Here is a 14,856-nt window from a genome sequence, read left to right as displayed (position 1 = left end):
GCCTTACCCTTGCAACGAGGATTAAGGGAGATAATGCCGGTAAAACACCTATCACAGCCCAGGGCACTCAGCAGTGTTAGCTACTGTTATTATTCCTGTACTGCAGTGTGTAAAGGGGGGCAAACTGATTTTAATATTAGTTTAAACAAACAGGCGCACGGGTCTCTGAGACACAGGCCTATAATGCACCCTAAAGCTAAATGGAAGCGATATTCGGATTTGTGTCATTTCTGATTTTCTCTCTTAGCTTGAAAATTGAGGATGAACACACCAGAATGGTAAAGAGGCCAGATTTCTCTAGACCACTGTTCACAGTAGACTGAAGATAACGTATAAAGCTTAATGCATCTCACAGGCGCCTTTGCATTTTAAGCTGGGGCCCAAACCCTCGGCCAAAGAAATGGGGCTGGAGCAGTGAGGTTTCAGACATGAACGAGGGTGCCGATGGAGGCATTTTGATGCAGTGAATGGTGGCATCTCAGGTACTCATACACTCATTCCACACATATTTATTAACTACCCTCTGCCAGACATTGTTCTATACACTTGAGATAAACTGGTGAACAAAAAGGACAGAGATCCCTGCCCTCATGGGATTTACATTTTAGTGGGGAATACAGACAGTAAACAATACAATGAATGAATAAGTAGTACAGTATGTTAGACAGGGATTAAATACCAATTAAAAAGTAGGGAAAGGGGAGATTGAGAGTGCTGGAGGGGCTGGTTGGGGGATTGGTTCCAGGACCTCCGCATATATCAGAGTCCGTGGGTTCTCAAGTGCCTTTTTACAAAATAGTGTCGTTTAGTCCCCCCACCCCCCCAACCCGCGGTTCTGTATCTGCGGTTCTGCATCCGCGGCTTCGCAACCCGCGGATACTGAGGTCTGAATGTCCTAAGTACGGTGGTCAGGGTGAACCTCGCTGAGAAAGTGAGATTTGAGCAGTCTTGAAGTAAGTGAGGGGTTCATCAGGTGGATAGCTGAGGAGAGGGTTGCAGGCAGTAGGGACAGCTAGAGCAAAGGGCTCCAGGGGTGTGTGTGTGTGTGTGACAGAGAGGGAGAGGTGTTCCTGCAGAGTCTGGGGCAGTGCTAGGAGCTAGTGAGGCTGGAGCAGTGGGAGACCAGTAGGGGAGGCCGTAAGAGTAGCTGTACCCGCTGTTTCTGTGGGTCCCTGGAGGCTGCTCTGAGGACCTGGCTTTTACTAAGTGAACTGGGGACCTCTGGGGGGTTTGCGCAGTGGGGTGCTGGGACAGGTCCCTTTAGATGCCATATTGAGAAGATACCAAAGGAGGGGAGGGAGGGTAGACGCGGGGCAGCAGCCTCTGCGGGAACTCAGGCGAGGGACCATGTCGGCTCAGGCCTCGGGGTAGCAGCGGGGGAACTGAGAAGCGGTCACATGCACGATTTTTCGGGATTTCCCGAAGGACCAGATGAGAGAATGAGAGAGAAAGGAGTCAAGAACGACCCCAGGTTTTTGGCCCCATCCGCTGAGATGGGGAGGCTGTTGAAGAGCAGCTTTTGCACAGAGAATAAAGAGTTCGGCGTTTGGAAATGTTAGGCTTGAGATGTCCGTCCGCCTCCGGGCGGAGACCGAGTGCGCTGGGTAGCCTGGCGTTCAGGAAGGGAGGTCTGGGCTGGACACACCGAGCTGGATGGGCTCCCCCGAGGAGGAGTGCGGATGGGGAGGGGGGGTCTGAGGGTAGGAAGGGGGACGTTTTCCCAAGAGGGAGCTGTAGGCACCCCTGCCAGGGCTCAGGCAGCCCCGCTCTCAGGCGCCCGGGCCTGCAGGGGGTGCCATGGACCTTCAGTGGCTGCCTGAGGGACGGGGAGAAAGGTTTGCTGCTCCGGGAAGGACAGGCGCTCAACAGATTCCCGCCGGAGTGGCAGAAATAATTAAGAGGAGAAGGTGAGGATATCCTGGTAGCACACGTGCTCGGTGGCCTCGGAGGAATTAAGAAAACCCGGGTCTATTAGTCTGCTCAGACATCTGGGCACCAGTGCCTCGCCAGGAGGCTCCGCCTCTCGGGCCCTCTCTCTCTGCCCCCGTCTCTCCGCATCCACGCCACTCGTGCAACCGCCCTGGTCGTAATCCACCAAATAGCGCCGTGGCGCCGCGGCTCCTTTTGCTGCTTCGCGCAGTGGCCCGATCCGCAGAGACTCTAGGTGGGCAGATGGCCCCTCCTCTTGGAGTTGCGCGCCCGAGGCCTCGCCGCCGAGGGGGCCGCGCAGGACACGGGGGCCGGGGCGGGGCGCGAGGGGTGTGTCCGGGCGGCATGCGGGCCGAGGCGCGGGCGGCGGGGCGAGCAGGGGCTCGAGCTGCGCTCGAGTCGGCGCTGCGCGCCCCGCGCCGTGCGCCCCGCGCCGTGCGCCGGGCCCCGCGCGCCGCCGCCACATCTGGAAGCGTTCAGAGCGTCCGCCTGGGGCGCGCCGGGCTGGCGGGCGGGGCGGCGGGCCGCGGGGTGAGCGCCGCGCTCCGCGCTCCTGCCCGCGGCTCCCTCTCGCCGCCTCTGCAGAAACAGCTCCTGCCAGAGCGGCGCGCGGCGCGGCCCGGAGCGGCGGCGCCTTCCTGCCTCCTCGCCCTCGGGACTCGCCGGACCTTCTGGCAGAAAAAGCGGAGCAGGGCCGGGGAGGACGCGCCGAGAGCGGGCGGAGACGGTTCAGGCCGGCGGCCGGCGGGCCTCTCCCGCCCTGGGGTCCGCGCTCCCCTCTCCCCTTCCGCCTCCTCTCGCTCTGCCTCCCCATTTATTTTTTCAAATGCTGTGGCCGCCAGAGGTGCGGCGCTGAATTCTTGGAAGGGGCCCGGATGTGCTGAGGATGCATTACAATTTCACTGAAGGAGGCAGTAGTGGAAAGGATCAGTTTTTGGTGTTTGATGCAATAATGGGAATCAGGTAATCATCAGAAGGGAAGAAGAGCGACTGCAGATCCACGGCTTCCTCGAATTTTGCACGAAAGCCGCCGGCCTCGGAGGAGGGATTAGTGCCGACCCGCTCGGGCGTGTTTGACATTTCTTCCTCTTTGTGGCTTCTTCTCCTTTTCAAACAATTCTTGGTCCATGGTCAATGAAAACACGAGGATGTACATTCCGGAGGAAAACCACCAAGGTAAGGCTGGACCCCGCCGCCGCGCCCGCCGGCCTCGCCCGCGCGCCCCGCGTCCTTCTCCCTCAGCGGCCGGGGGCCCGCGAGACCCTGGCCGAACCGCGCGGAGCCCGAGCGGAAAATCCCCGCCCCTCCCCCGCCCGCGCCCGCGGCCCCCGAGCCGCGCGTCCGGAGAATTCCGGGCGAGGGGAAAAGTTCCCAAGTGTCTGCTCCGGCCTCGCTGGCTCGCGCTCGCCGGGAGAGCCCGACTACCCGGCCGGCGACGCCCCAGCCCGGTGGGCCGGGGTCCTCGCCTCGCCCGGGCGCGGCTGGGAGCGCGCGCGCGCGCCCCGCACCAGGCCGGCCGGCGCCCCCGCCCGGGCAGCGCGCTCCAGGGGGGCGGCTTCGAGTCTTGGCGCCTCTCCCCTCCCCTCTCCCTCTCTCTCCCTCTCTCTCCCTCTCCCTGTGGACCGCCTCCCCCCATCTCTCTCTCAATCTCTCTCTCCCCCCCCCCCCCCCGCCCCGTGTCCCTCTTCGGCTCACCTACACCCACCCACCTCTTTGCGGCCACTGACCCCCGCGCGCCCACGCCCCGTGTGTTCTTATTCGCACCCACATGTGGGCTAGCACCTGAGGATGTCAGCGGTTAGAATTCGGGCGGTGTGTGGGCTCTGCTTTTTCATGTTTTAAGGCAATAATAAAAGGGTGTGCCGAGCTCACGCGGCTGCACACTGTCGCCCAGTGTTTTCCCAGCATCTCCATCCTTGGCATCAAGTGTCAGCAGCTCCCCCTGCAAGGGGGAAAGGCTTTCAGGCAACTCCCCACTTCCTGGAAACTTTCTCCCTCACCCCCTCCCCCGCCGCCTGTATTAACAAGTTATTATTTTTTTGGCACTGCTCAGCAATTAAGATTATGATGGAGCGGAGAGGGACGGTCTTGCTGGAGTGCGGCCGCCTCCAGCTCCGTCTCTGCCTTCCCCGTGGCTTCCTCTGCCTCTGGGTGCAGGCTCTGCCTTGTCTCTCCGTTTCCCAAGCCTCCCTGTTTACACTCTTCCTTCCAATCTCTTCCTTCTCCATACCTGTCGCTGTTGGTCCTGCTACTTCCTGGGCACATCAGGTGCTCCTCTGAGGACAGCCTGGTGGAGGGGTTGTCTCCATCCCTCCCTCTTCTTTCCAGCCTCCTCCCTCCTTAGGCCCCCAGCCCCACCACTAGCAGGCAGAGCCCCTACCCTTTAGAGCCAGAGGCTGCCAGGCAGCTTGCCTGAAACTGATCTCCAGCTTGGGCGGCAGTGGGGGAATTTTGGCCTCTTTTGGTGCAAGGATTGTTTCAAGGGTCGTGGGTTCTAGGGTGAGCCAGGGCTTTGGGGTCACAAGGGCAGCTCTGTCCCTGGATTTCTCTACCCCGTGCCCCACCCCTACCTGTTCCCCTGTCCCCTTCCTGATGGAGTCGTGGATGGATTCGGAGGGAGGCCAGGAGAGACACAAAAGAAAGGGTGATGTTTGTGAAGAGCGGGGATGGCTTTCTCCCCTCCAGGCTCCCAGCTCAGGCCAGGCGGCCTTGAAAGGGAGAGCCCAGTGGCCACGTCCTCGCTGTCACTGACAATGGCAGTGGCCTGTGGTCATAATTATTATTCACGTGGTGATAATCCTCAACAAATCCTCAGCAGTTCACAAGGCCTCTTCTCCATGCAGGACAAACCCTTTCTGGCCCTTTCCTTCCTTCCTTTTGCCCCTTCGTGCCCCAGCGCGCCCTCCCCAGCCGTGTGCAGGGAGCAGACACTCAAAGTAGGAGCCGCGGCCCCGCGAGGTCTGTGGGGAAGATGGAGGGGCCGGCAGCAGGGAGCGTGGCCGGGCGCCGCCTTCCCAGCCACACGCCACAGACACTATGGCAACCTGGATCCCAGTCCTCTCCCTTGAAGCCGCAGTGATTATATAATTCACAGAGCAGTTTTGCCTCCTTTCCCGGATGCGGTTTTCAGGTGTAAGAGCACCAGGATCCCTGTCTCCCCTCCATCTCCCCCCGCCCTGTCGTTGGCATTGCTGGGGTCTTCCTGGGGCAGGAGGGGAGGAGGGTGACGGCGGTGGGTGGGCAGACCTGGAGGAGCAGGAACGTCTGCCGGGAAGGGGTTGCTGTGGCTTCGTAACTAACGGGACAATGAAGCATACCCAGGGTTAGGGTTTCAGGAGCAGAGAGGGAAGAGGAGCATTACGTTGGGTGGTGACAGCGGAGTGGAGGACTGGAAAAGTTGCCCGGGGCGGGGGTTACATCCTCCTCTTCCCAACAGACTCGAGTAGATCAGTGCAAGGTCTTTTGCCCCAGTTTTGCAGTGGGGTGTGTGTGTGTGTGTGTGTGTGTGTGTGTGTGTGTGTTGGGAGTCGGGGTGTGGAGACGGGGGCCAGCACGTTGGAACAGCCCGCAGGTTCCCTGAGGGCTGGCCCCCGACCCTGGGTTCAGGCAGCGAGGGGCTCGTGGGCCTCCCCTCACCTCCAGCGCCCCATCTGCTCTGGTCCCACGCCAGCCTCCCACTTTTCTGGGCTGATTTTCCATTGCAGCCTCCAGCTAGCGAATGAGTTTCTTAATAGTCAACCATTTAACAAATAAAACATCAGAATGTCCCTTATCTGCTGGAGACAAGGCAGAGGGGGAAACGTGTTCCGGGAGTGGAAGACACATTGTGCTTTTCTTTTCAGAGCACTGCTTAGCGATGCAGCAGAACAGTAATCATCATGATAAAGTAATAATAATCACGATCAGTGGTCAGAGAGCACTGTTACCCGCACCTCAGCTTGCACAGGTTGAAGAAAGCACGACATTAGCTGCTTCTTCTTGGATTCTGCGTGGAGGAACCCGGAGAAAAAGGGCTCTTGAGGTTCCAGATATTGTTCCTAGTACTTCTCATGTACTTTCCAGTGTATCAGAGTACTATACAATAGAATATATTACCAGAATCAGTTGTTCCTTACTTCCATGGAGCACATGCTAACAGTATTTAAATGTGCACACACACACACACTGAATAAGGAAAAGCTATTTTAAATAGATTGCACAAGAGCCTAGAGCCCTTTGGGGACCCGGCACGTAGCAGACAGGAATACTAGTGATGCAGCCCTGACACCGTTGCACATTGGTGCCTCACCTTGGGTGAATGGTTCTCTACAGGTAGATGCTACAGGTACAGTAGATGGTGAGCCGTTGGCCCCTGAGCCTCGGGGATGACTTGGGACTCTTCCTTCTGTTTTCTCTGTGATTTAAAACTGCCCGAGGTGGGTTCTTCTGGGTGTAAGACAGATGCAAAAGGAGACGCAGGGGCGTCCTGGGTGGGGGTCTGAGGCCCTGCTGATCTTTGCATCCCCACCTCCTAGCACAGGCCTTGACGCTTGGCGGATGAATGCAGCCCCCAGACCAGAGGGGGGTGTGCTTTCTGCCTCTTCCAGGAGGTGGCGCCCCAGGGCTTGGGAGTCAGGAGGGGCACCTGCGGGGCTGGGCAAGGGGGCCGAGGCTCTGCAGGGCACTTCTTGCTGCTGTGCCTCGTCTGCGTGCCTGCCCCAGGGCGGAGGCCTCCGAAGACCAGAGTGCCCGCCGCACGCACACCAGGGGCCCCCAGCACGACCCGCCCTCGCTGACCTCTCACCCTCTCTCCGGTAACGAACCCACTTTGGATTTCGCCCTCCTGCCCCAGCCTTGCCTTGATCTCTAGCACAGGCGGCATCCTGCTCGGCCGAACCTGTTACGGCCCTATATTAATTTCCTCCCCGTATTAATTTTCTCACCAGGGCTTGGTAACCAGAGGGGCCCGGGGGTCCCAGGCCCAGCCTGAGGCCAACCTGGAGTGTGGGAGCTGGAGAGCCTGGCCGGTAGGGTTGCAGAGCTTGTCAGCTCAAAGGCAAAAAAGACATTTTCCTAACTTTATTCGGGGAAAAAACACAAAAACAACTGGGTACACTTCACAGCTGTTTATGAATCTGGCTGGTCCCATGCTGGGTAATGGCAGCAAAGCTCCGGAGACCTGGGTTAGGAAGTAACTGAGATTTGTTCTAATTTTCAGTGATGTGTTCCAGCTCCCGGTGTTTTCCTTTCTATCCCTTTCTCCGCTCAGCTTTCTCGGTTGCTGTAGCGAGTTCCTGGGTCCGAGAGCCCTGGCCGCCGAGCTGGGAATCGAGGGCGTGGCTGCGGCACCCTCCTCCTGTCCTGGGGAGCCTCCTGCTGGGGTCTGGCCGTTTGCCATGTGGTGGTGACCAGTCAGCCAGCAGCGCCCCGCCGGTCCCCGTGGGGACTCTGGAATCTGCGCTCTGCATTCGAAATCGGTAGACAATTTTATTTTCCAGGGTGGACTAAAGAAAGTTGAGGGGTTGTTTGGGAAACACCTGGAGACTTAACAACTATACTACTTAGCGAGATGATCGCGCTGATTTAGTCTCCTCCTGGGTTCTGTCCCCACTGTTGCCTAAATTGGTGGTGGGCTCTGCAGAGGAGAGCAGGAGACTGATTTAAAAAAAAAAAAAAGGCACGGGGAATTGTGCAAAATATCAGGTGCTAAATATTTAGTGACATAAGTGCTAAACGTTCTGATAATGAAACAACACTCCCAGCCATGGCTGTCATTATTAAAATAATTGAGTAAACACCTGTTTACATGAACCTCAAGGTTAGGTACTGTACAAAACAAGTAAAAGTAACAGGATCCCCCTGGGAAAACGGAAGGCCGTCAGCGCTGTTTCAAAGTCGGGGCGCAGGGACTACCCCGCATCCCTGGGGGGGAAGCAGAATGGGGGACTCCTGTCGTGACTCCTGTGTGTGTGGCTCGGGTCTCAGATGCGGTGCCCATTGCTTAAGGCCAGGCCTTGACCTGGGGCCCCGGGGGCCTCACTGCCTCGTTGCCGCGGGCAGGGGACCCGGGAGGCACAGCTGTGAGCGGGCCTCAGGGGCCACAGGAGGAGGCCCAGCTCCCTGGGGTATCTGGGGGAGCGTGGGGACGCATAGCCGCTACTTGTGGAACTGAGTTAATCTAAGTGGGGATTCATGGGACAGAGGAGGGCAGTTTGGGCCTGCAGCTCAGGAGGGAAACAGAGGTTGAAAACAGGCCCTCACTTCCCCGGAGACGCTGGGGATTTGGCGTTGGGCAGAGGTGAGGGAGAGGGGGCTAACTGGCCAGAGCTCGAAATCCCACGATCCCTTCCCCCAGGCACCAGCCAGGCTGCCACCGCACGGCCGCTTCACCGTGGTCCTCAGGTGCTGTGCCGTGTGTGTGTGTGTGTGTGTGTGTGTGTGTGTGTGTGTGTGTGTGTGTGTGTGTGTGTGTGTGTGTGTGTGACGGGGCAAGGAGGGGGCGGTTCCACACTCACGTTCTCTGAAGGGTTGTCAAGCAGACCTAGAATACATGCGTCTCTTCGGGAATTTACTCTAGGATCAGGAGGTTTTCTGGGCAGAGGAACCTGAGGAACGAACTCCGTTTCCAGCTGAGAGGACAGGCTCCTGCAGGGTCACCCAGGAGGGGCGGGGCTGGAACCCGGCCTTGGCTCTCCACCCTCCTGCCATCTCTTGACCGTACGTGTGCACGCTGATGCTCTGAAAGCATCGATCGGTGTTTCTGGTTCGACTTTGCCTGATAACCCTCTTACCCTCCCCCCAGCCTCCCTCTGCCGACGCCGCTTTTGTTCTGGCTGAAGTCATTTCTGAGGTATTAGATTTGGAAACAGAGCTGGGGGCTACCTCTCACTGGGGAGGTTGAAGCGTTATCTTAGACAACAGAGTAAAGGTTCCTAGGTGTCCACAGGAAACCCCTGCAAAACTCAGATCACTGTTCTGTCTGCGAACGGACGTGCCTCCAGGCCTTTTTATTTGCTCACTTCCTTTCTGCCCCAGTCAGGGCTCATTTCGGCCCCCGCGGGAGAGGCCAGGCTGGGCTGTCGGGCTGCCTTGGCGAGGGGTTGGGGGCTGTTTGTGGACCGGCCTGCTTTGCTGTGCGTAGAAACCGCAGGGCGGGTGGATGTGCAGGGGAACTGCAGGTAGAACAGGTAGAAAGCCCGGGGCGGTCAGGCTGCCGCCAAGGAGTGGGAACAAAGGCTCCCCTGCTCCCTTGTCTGGGCTGGTCCCCTAGGACCCCTCCTCTTCCCGGGAGATATTTAGGTAAGGAGAGGTCTAAATTCAGCATGGGAAAGGGATCATCTGGGGCCTCTTTCCGACGTTCCCACCATCTCCAAGCCTTTGGCATCTGACCTGATGCCCCCAGAGACCGGAAGGCCTGTGGGGCTGACCTGGTCTCTAGCTTTAAGACAGGGCCCGAGCCCGACTCACTCTCCCAGGTGTCGCCTCTGAGGTCCCTGGAGGAAGCCACCATCGCAGGACACAGTGTTGCCATAATTTCATGAAATATTCAAGCTGCCCATTTGCCAACAGGGGTTTCTTTTAATACACTCGGCTACGCGTGGTGCTGCCCGCTGGAAACTAGCTGAAGGGAAAATAAAATAATCTTGTCTCCTGTCTTTTAGAGAAGCAAGCCAAAATCCAGACAGTAAATGAATGTTCTTCCCCGTACTGCCTGTGGGCAGAGATGTTGAGAAATGTTGACTTGATTACTCAATTAGGCTCTATTTACTTTGTACCCATTGTGTCATGTTCAGTCATTTATATATTTTTCTCCTTCTAAAATAAGCCATGTTGGGCTAAAACCTTTCAAAGGTGTTAGTTAGCAAAAGTAAAGAAAAAAGAAAGAAAGAAAGAAAGAAAGAAAAATAAATAAGGCTACACCTAGAAAATGACTTGGGTCACAGTCTTTGACTTGATGTCTTTCTCTGAGAGTTTTGAAGGAATCAAGTCTCCTATTTTTCATCTGTAGAATGGAGACAGTAATCCTTAGCCAGTTGGCTTTGCAGGGCAGCGGCGAGGCTCCGAATGGGAGGGCGAGTGTAAATCACCGCATGGTGGCAGCTCTTCTTAGCAAATAGCAGGACATGGGCGTGTGAGAAAGCAGCGCCATGAAACTTCTGAAGCATTCAAACAGCGTTGTAGACGCTGTTGGATGGCTGACATTATTCAGAATTTCAAGGATGGAAACGTGAAACAGAGAGAATCAGAGTCCCAGGCGGTCTGGCTGATACCGAATAATCAAGGGAGAAGGGAAAGACCAGTCTGGAGAGGCCTGGTATTTTGGTTTTCTTGTCAGGTGTCAACCCACTTGAGTCAGCGGGATCCCAGGACTGTGGGAGCAGCCTGAGGGTCAGGACCCGGGGAGGCCAGGCTTCCTCACGGCCTTGGCACATGGTCCCCGCCTGCAGCCTGAGGCCCGGGTTCTGCCTTCTGAACTGGCCAGAAGTCCTCTGCTGGTCCAAACATGTGAAGATAGGGCCATTGAGAGCAGGAGGCACCCTGGCGGGGCACTCAGCCTGTCCTCACTTTCCAACATGAATTCCCCAAACCTAAACATCACTCCTCAGTATGGGAGGACAGGCTGCCTGGCAAATAGAACTTTGCTTCAAATGTAAACCTTGGCTTTGGAAAATAAACTACTTTTTAAAAATATATAGCAAAAGTGCTGGCGGTTTGTAGGTAAAGGGAGGGAGCAGTTCCATCCGGCATCTTAAGACACCTGTCAAAATAGCAAAGGGCTTTAATTTCACATCTTAAATGACAGACTAGCCTTTAGTTTCCTGAAGCAAAAACAATCTCGTCGTCAAAAAGCGTGCTGGGGAACGTGCGTTTCAGTTTGCGCCTTGCTCCCCTCGACACCCACCTCCCAGCCTCCGGGCCTGTGATCTACGGGGCCGTCCACGTTTTTATTTTTATTTTAAAAATAATCTGTATTGCAGTGCAGCATCCATCGTTGTGTATTTGTAGACCGGGCAGAAGCAGTAGCTGCCAGGTACTGGACGTCAGCGTGTCCAGCGACGCACTTAGTACCATTGCGTCCTTACGCCCATCCTACGGGTGGGTGTTAATGACATGTTTCAGATGAGAAAACCAAGGACCGGTGGTCTTGAGTAACGTGGCCAAGGTCATCCAGACGCTGTTGGAGCCGGGAATTAAGTTCAGGTCTGTTGGACTTTCCAAGCATGTGCTGTCTCTCTTCTCTCTCCACGTGGGGCTGAGGAAAAATGACCTTGAGCCAGCCTGGCGGAGCCTGGCTTGGATTTGCTCTGTGAAAGCTCCGGCTTCCGCTGGTCACTGTGGTGGACAAACGGCCGAACGCTCGTTCTGCTCTGTGGTCACTCCACACGCCTCCCCTCCCACTTCCTCCTCTAGCTGCGCGTTTGTTCCCGAGGTTCCTGCCTGGACCCTGCTTGGTCCTCAGATCCCAGTGGGGACCTCCATCTGTCCAGCCTTGGCTTTGAGATGACCGCTTCGTGGCGGGGCCTCGCTTCGCCACGTTCTTGGAACGTCTCCCCAGTAATTCCCTCCTGGACATAAGGCCCTCCGTTCTCCGACGAGGTTCTGATGAGCTCGGGGCCCATCCTTGCAGGCTGAGCACCCTGACTGCATGCGTTATGCATTTATTGATTTTTAAAGAACATCTTGGTGGAGATACAGTTCACTTACTGTAAAAGATACATTTCACATACCTTTAAAGTGTGCAGTCCAGTGAATTTCAGTATTTTTACAGGGCTGTGCAACCATCCCCACTGTCCAGTTCGTGCATATTTTCATCATCCCAAAGAGAAACCCCGCACCCACTGGCAGTCACTCCCCATACCCGCTCCGGCCCCTGTAACCCCGTGTGACTGTGGATTCTCGTGCGTCATTGACAGCGATGTTAATTCAGTCACTGGGGCTCACCTGTGTCGTCTCACTGAGGGGAGCACATTCCCTGCATTCAGATCTAGGTCTCTTGTGACAGTCTGCCTGATAAATGATCCACGTGATAAATGATGCAGTTAAAAGGAAGCACATGAGGTTAGTTAGGGACCTGGGTGTCATTTGGAGGTGAGGTCAAGCACTTTCTTTCAGTTACATGAAAAGTGATTTTAAGATTTATTTCTTTTAACTATCTCAGCAAAGCTAAGTCTATAAGTCACATCTACTGGTAGTTGAAGATGTGAATTACGACCTTTAAAAATTTTTTTATTATGAAATATATAAAACAAAATTTTCAATTTTAACCATTCTTAAGTACACAGTTCAGTGGCATGAATTATATTCACAGTGTTCTACAACCATCACCAGGCTATTTCTAAAACTCTTTCCTCACTCCAAACAGAAACTCTGTCACCTCCAAGTAATAACTCCCCGTTCCTCCCTCTCCTCAGCCTCTGGTAACATCTAGGCTACTTTCTGTTTCTATGAATTTGCCTATTCTAGATATTTCATATAAGTTGAATCACACAGTATTTGTCCTTTTGTGTCTGGCTTACTTCACTTTGCATGGTGTTTTCAAGGCTCATCCACATTGTATCATGGGTGTCAGAACTTCATTCCTTTTCATGGCTGAATAATATTCCACTGTGTGAACTGACCACATTGTGCTTATCCATTTGTCAGTTGATGGACACTTGGGCTGTTTCCACCTTTTGCTACTGTGAATAATGCTGCTGTGAACATCAGCGTACAAGTATCTGAGTTCCTCTTTTCAATTCTGTAGAGTGTAGACCTAGGAGTGGAATTGCTGGGTCTGAATTACGGCTTTTTGGTTAGAAGAGCCCATTTCCTTGTGTGGCTCCCCCAGTAGAATCCTGTGTAGACGAGGATATGGGATCAGGAAATTCTGCTGTGGCGGTAATGAGGGTCCAGTCTGTTCCCTGGGCTCCCAGGGCCGGTGTCAGAAGCTTTACTTTAATTAGGTGTTTAACAATCCAGCGCTGCTGGAGGAGTAACTGATGCTTCCTCCCTTCCCAAAATAATGAAGGTCTCCACATCCAGTTCAGTGCTCACCTTCCTGCCACCTGGGCTTTGTAACGGCAGGAAACGGGTATTTGGCAAGACAGAGCTATTTGGTCTGTCTGTCTGTCCCCGTCTGCCCGTCTGTAGTCCAGGGGTGCCCACGCCTGGGAACCGCGAGGACCCTGGGAGAGGATGGATGCCGCGTGGCCGGGTGAGCCCCCCGTGGCCCTGCGTCTGCGCTGGCGGAGGGGCAGCGTGGCCGGGAGGTGGCTGGGGAGGGGCCTCTGTCTCCAGCCTGGGGGGAACGCCGGGCCCAGGGCTGTCGCCTGCTCCCCACACAGCTGCAGTCTAGGCAGGGGCGGGAAAGGTGTGTGAGGAACAAGGAACACGCGGGGAGAGAGGAAATCGGGAGGAGGGGAAGGCGACAGTAACACTTGGTGGCCCCGTGGGGAGATGGAGGGCCAATTAGTGACTCAGGAAACCCTTTCAAACTGGGGATGGCTATTTCTTCCATAATTGTTTTGTCTGAAAGTAATAACATCATTTTACTTTCTGATTGTTCTAAAATACCTTTTAAATCCTCTTCACATCTACTATATCAGCATTTAAAAAAAAAAAAAACTCTGAAGTAATGGGACAAGTTTTATTATTTCCATTTTTTCAGATAAGGAAATGTGGGCTTAGAAAATTTGAACAACTTGCCTGGTTAGGGAAGGAAAAAAAATGAATCAGTTTTTTTTTTTTGACAGAATATTGTATGGTAGACTTTATCTTATGTTTTCCTAGGTTTACACTTCTCCCCAGTGTATGGGGAGAATCAGTTTTTTTTTTTTTTTTGACAGAATATTGTATGGTAGACTTTATCTTATGTTTTCCTAGGTGGGCTCATAAATGTTCTGCCATTTATTCCTACAGGAACCCTACTAAAGTTAGACAGCGTTCTGGGCCAGAATAGCTAGAATCCCTGTCCCCTGGCCTGGGCTCCTCCCGTAGTCTGACTGTATCGTCTGTCAGGGCTCCGTGTCCTGACCCAGGCCCAGACCTCCCGCCTCGTGGTTGCCGAGCTGCATTTGCCGCATGCCCAGCTCCCTGATTGGCGGGTTCTGCTGGGGCGTGTGTGTGTTCTTTCTCAGATTAGCAGAGGTGAGCGTGCCACGACGGAATGCAGGTCAGGCCCTTTGCAGGCCGATACACTTAGTTTAATCCAACTTTTAGTAAATCCCCCTCTTGTGGGCTCTGCCTACCCATCCCCTCCCTGGTCCTGCTCACAACTGTGTCCTGGCTGCTGTCCAGAGCTGAAGTGTTGCACAGTGTGTCTCCAAGGTCAAAGCCTCTGTCACCGTGTCTAGCTGTCCAAGACGTCCCGGGGTTCCGAGCTGCACATCCGAGGGGATTACGGTGACTCAGATGTCACATTTGGTCTGCAGTGGAGAAGATCCTGTGCCTCTGTTTTGCAGTTATTTAAAAGGCAAAGTTTTTGACCTGTGCCCAGCTGTCTGAAGGACCAGGAGATGAGGAGCCTTTTCTCAGGATTAATTGACCGTGAAATGCCCTGAAAATGGGGACTCTTGTACCAATTTTGGTGAAAACAATCCTAAGTTGCTTTTCCCCTCCCAGAATTGGGGCAGTTAATCATTCTCACCACGTTTTGGGCATCTGCTCTGTGTAAGGCAGTCTGCTCACAGGATCGCTGGATCCAAGGAGACCTTCAGGGTGACGGCCCCTCAGCTATCCCATCCTTTGGGGAGTGTGTAGTCCAGTAGGAAGAAAGATGCACAGATACCCACAGCTGAAATAACGGGCAGAACATGCTTGACGTTACAGGGAGATAAAGATGAAGGGCTCACAGGCTTAAAGAGGGGGTACAGTCAGATGGAGTAAATGGAGAAAGCACATATGACGGGGGTGACAGAGCTGAGCCTTGAAGGGTGGGCAGAAACAGGGTAAAGAGGAGGGCTCACGTTC

At 54.8% G+C, this 14,856-nt stretch overlaps 1 protein-coding gene across 1 annotated transcript in view; it reads left to right on the top strand.

Moving 5' to 3' along the window:
* The first annotated feature begins 2,450 nt into the window (after nucleotides 1-2,450).
* Nucleotides 2,451-14,856, top strand: part of LOC137775182 (voltage-dependent L-type calcium channel subunit alpha-1C-like) — a 50,004-nt gene continuing 37,598 nt past the window's right edge. Inside the window, exon 1 of the mRNA XM_068560848.1 lies at nucleotides 2,451-3,105. Within this exon, the coding sequence (XP_068416949.1) occupies nucleotides 3,057-3,105 (49 nt within the window). The 5' untranslated portion in view covers nucleotides 2,451-3,056. The remainder of the gene's footprint in view (nucleotides 3,106-14,856) is intronic.

Source organism: Eschrichtius robustus, chromosome 13 (genome assembly GCF_028021215.1).
Source record: "Eschrichtius robustus isolate mEscRob2 chromosome 13, mEscRob2.pri, whole genome shotgun sequence".
Classification (NCBI taxonomy): domain Eukaryota; kingdom Metazoa; phylum Chordata; class Mammalia; order Artiodactyla; family Eschrichtiidae; genus Eschrichtius; species Eschrichtius robustus.
Note: the sequence above shows the minus strand (reverse complement) of the source record. Positions and strands in the feature narration are given on the sequence as shown.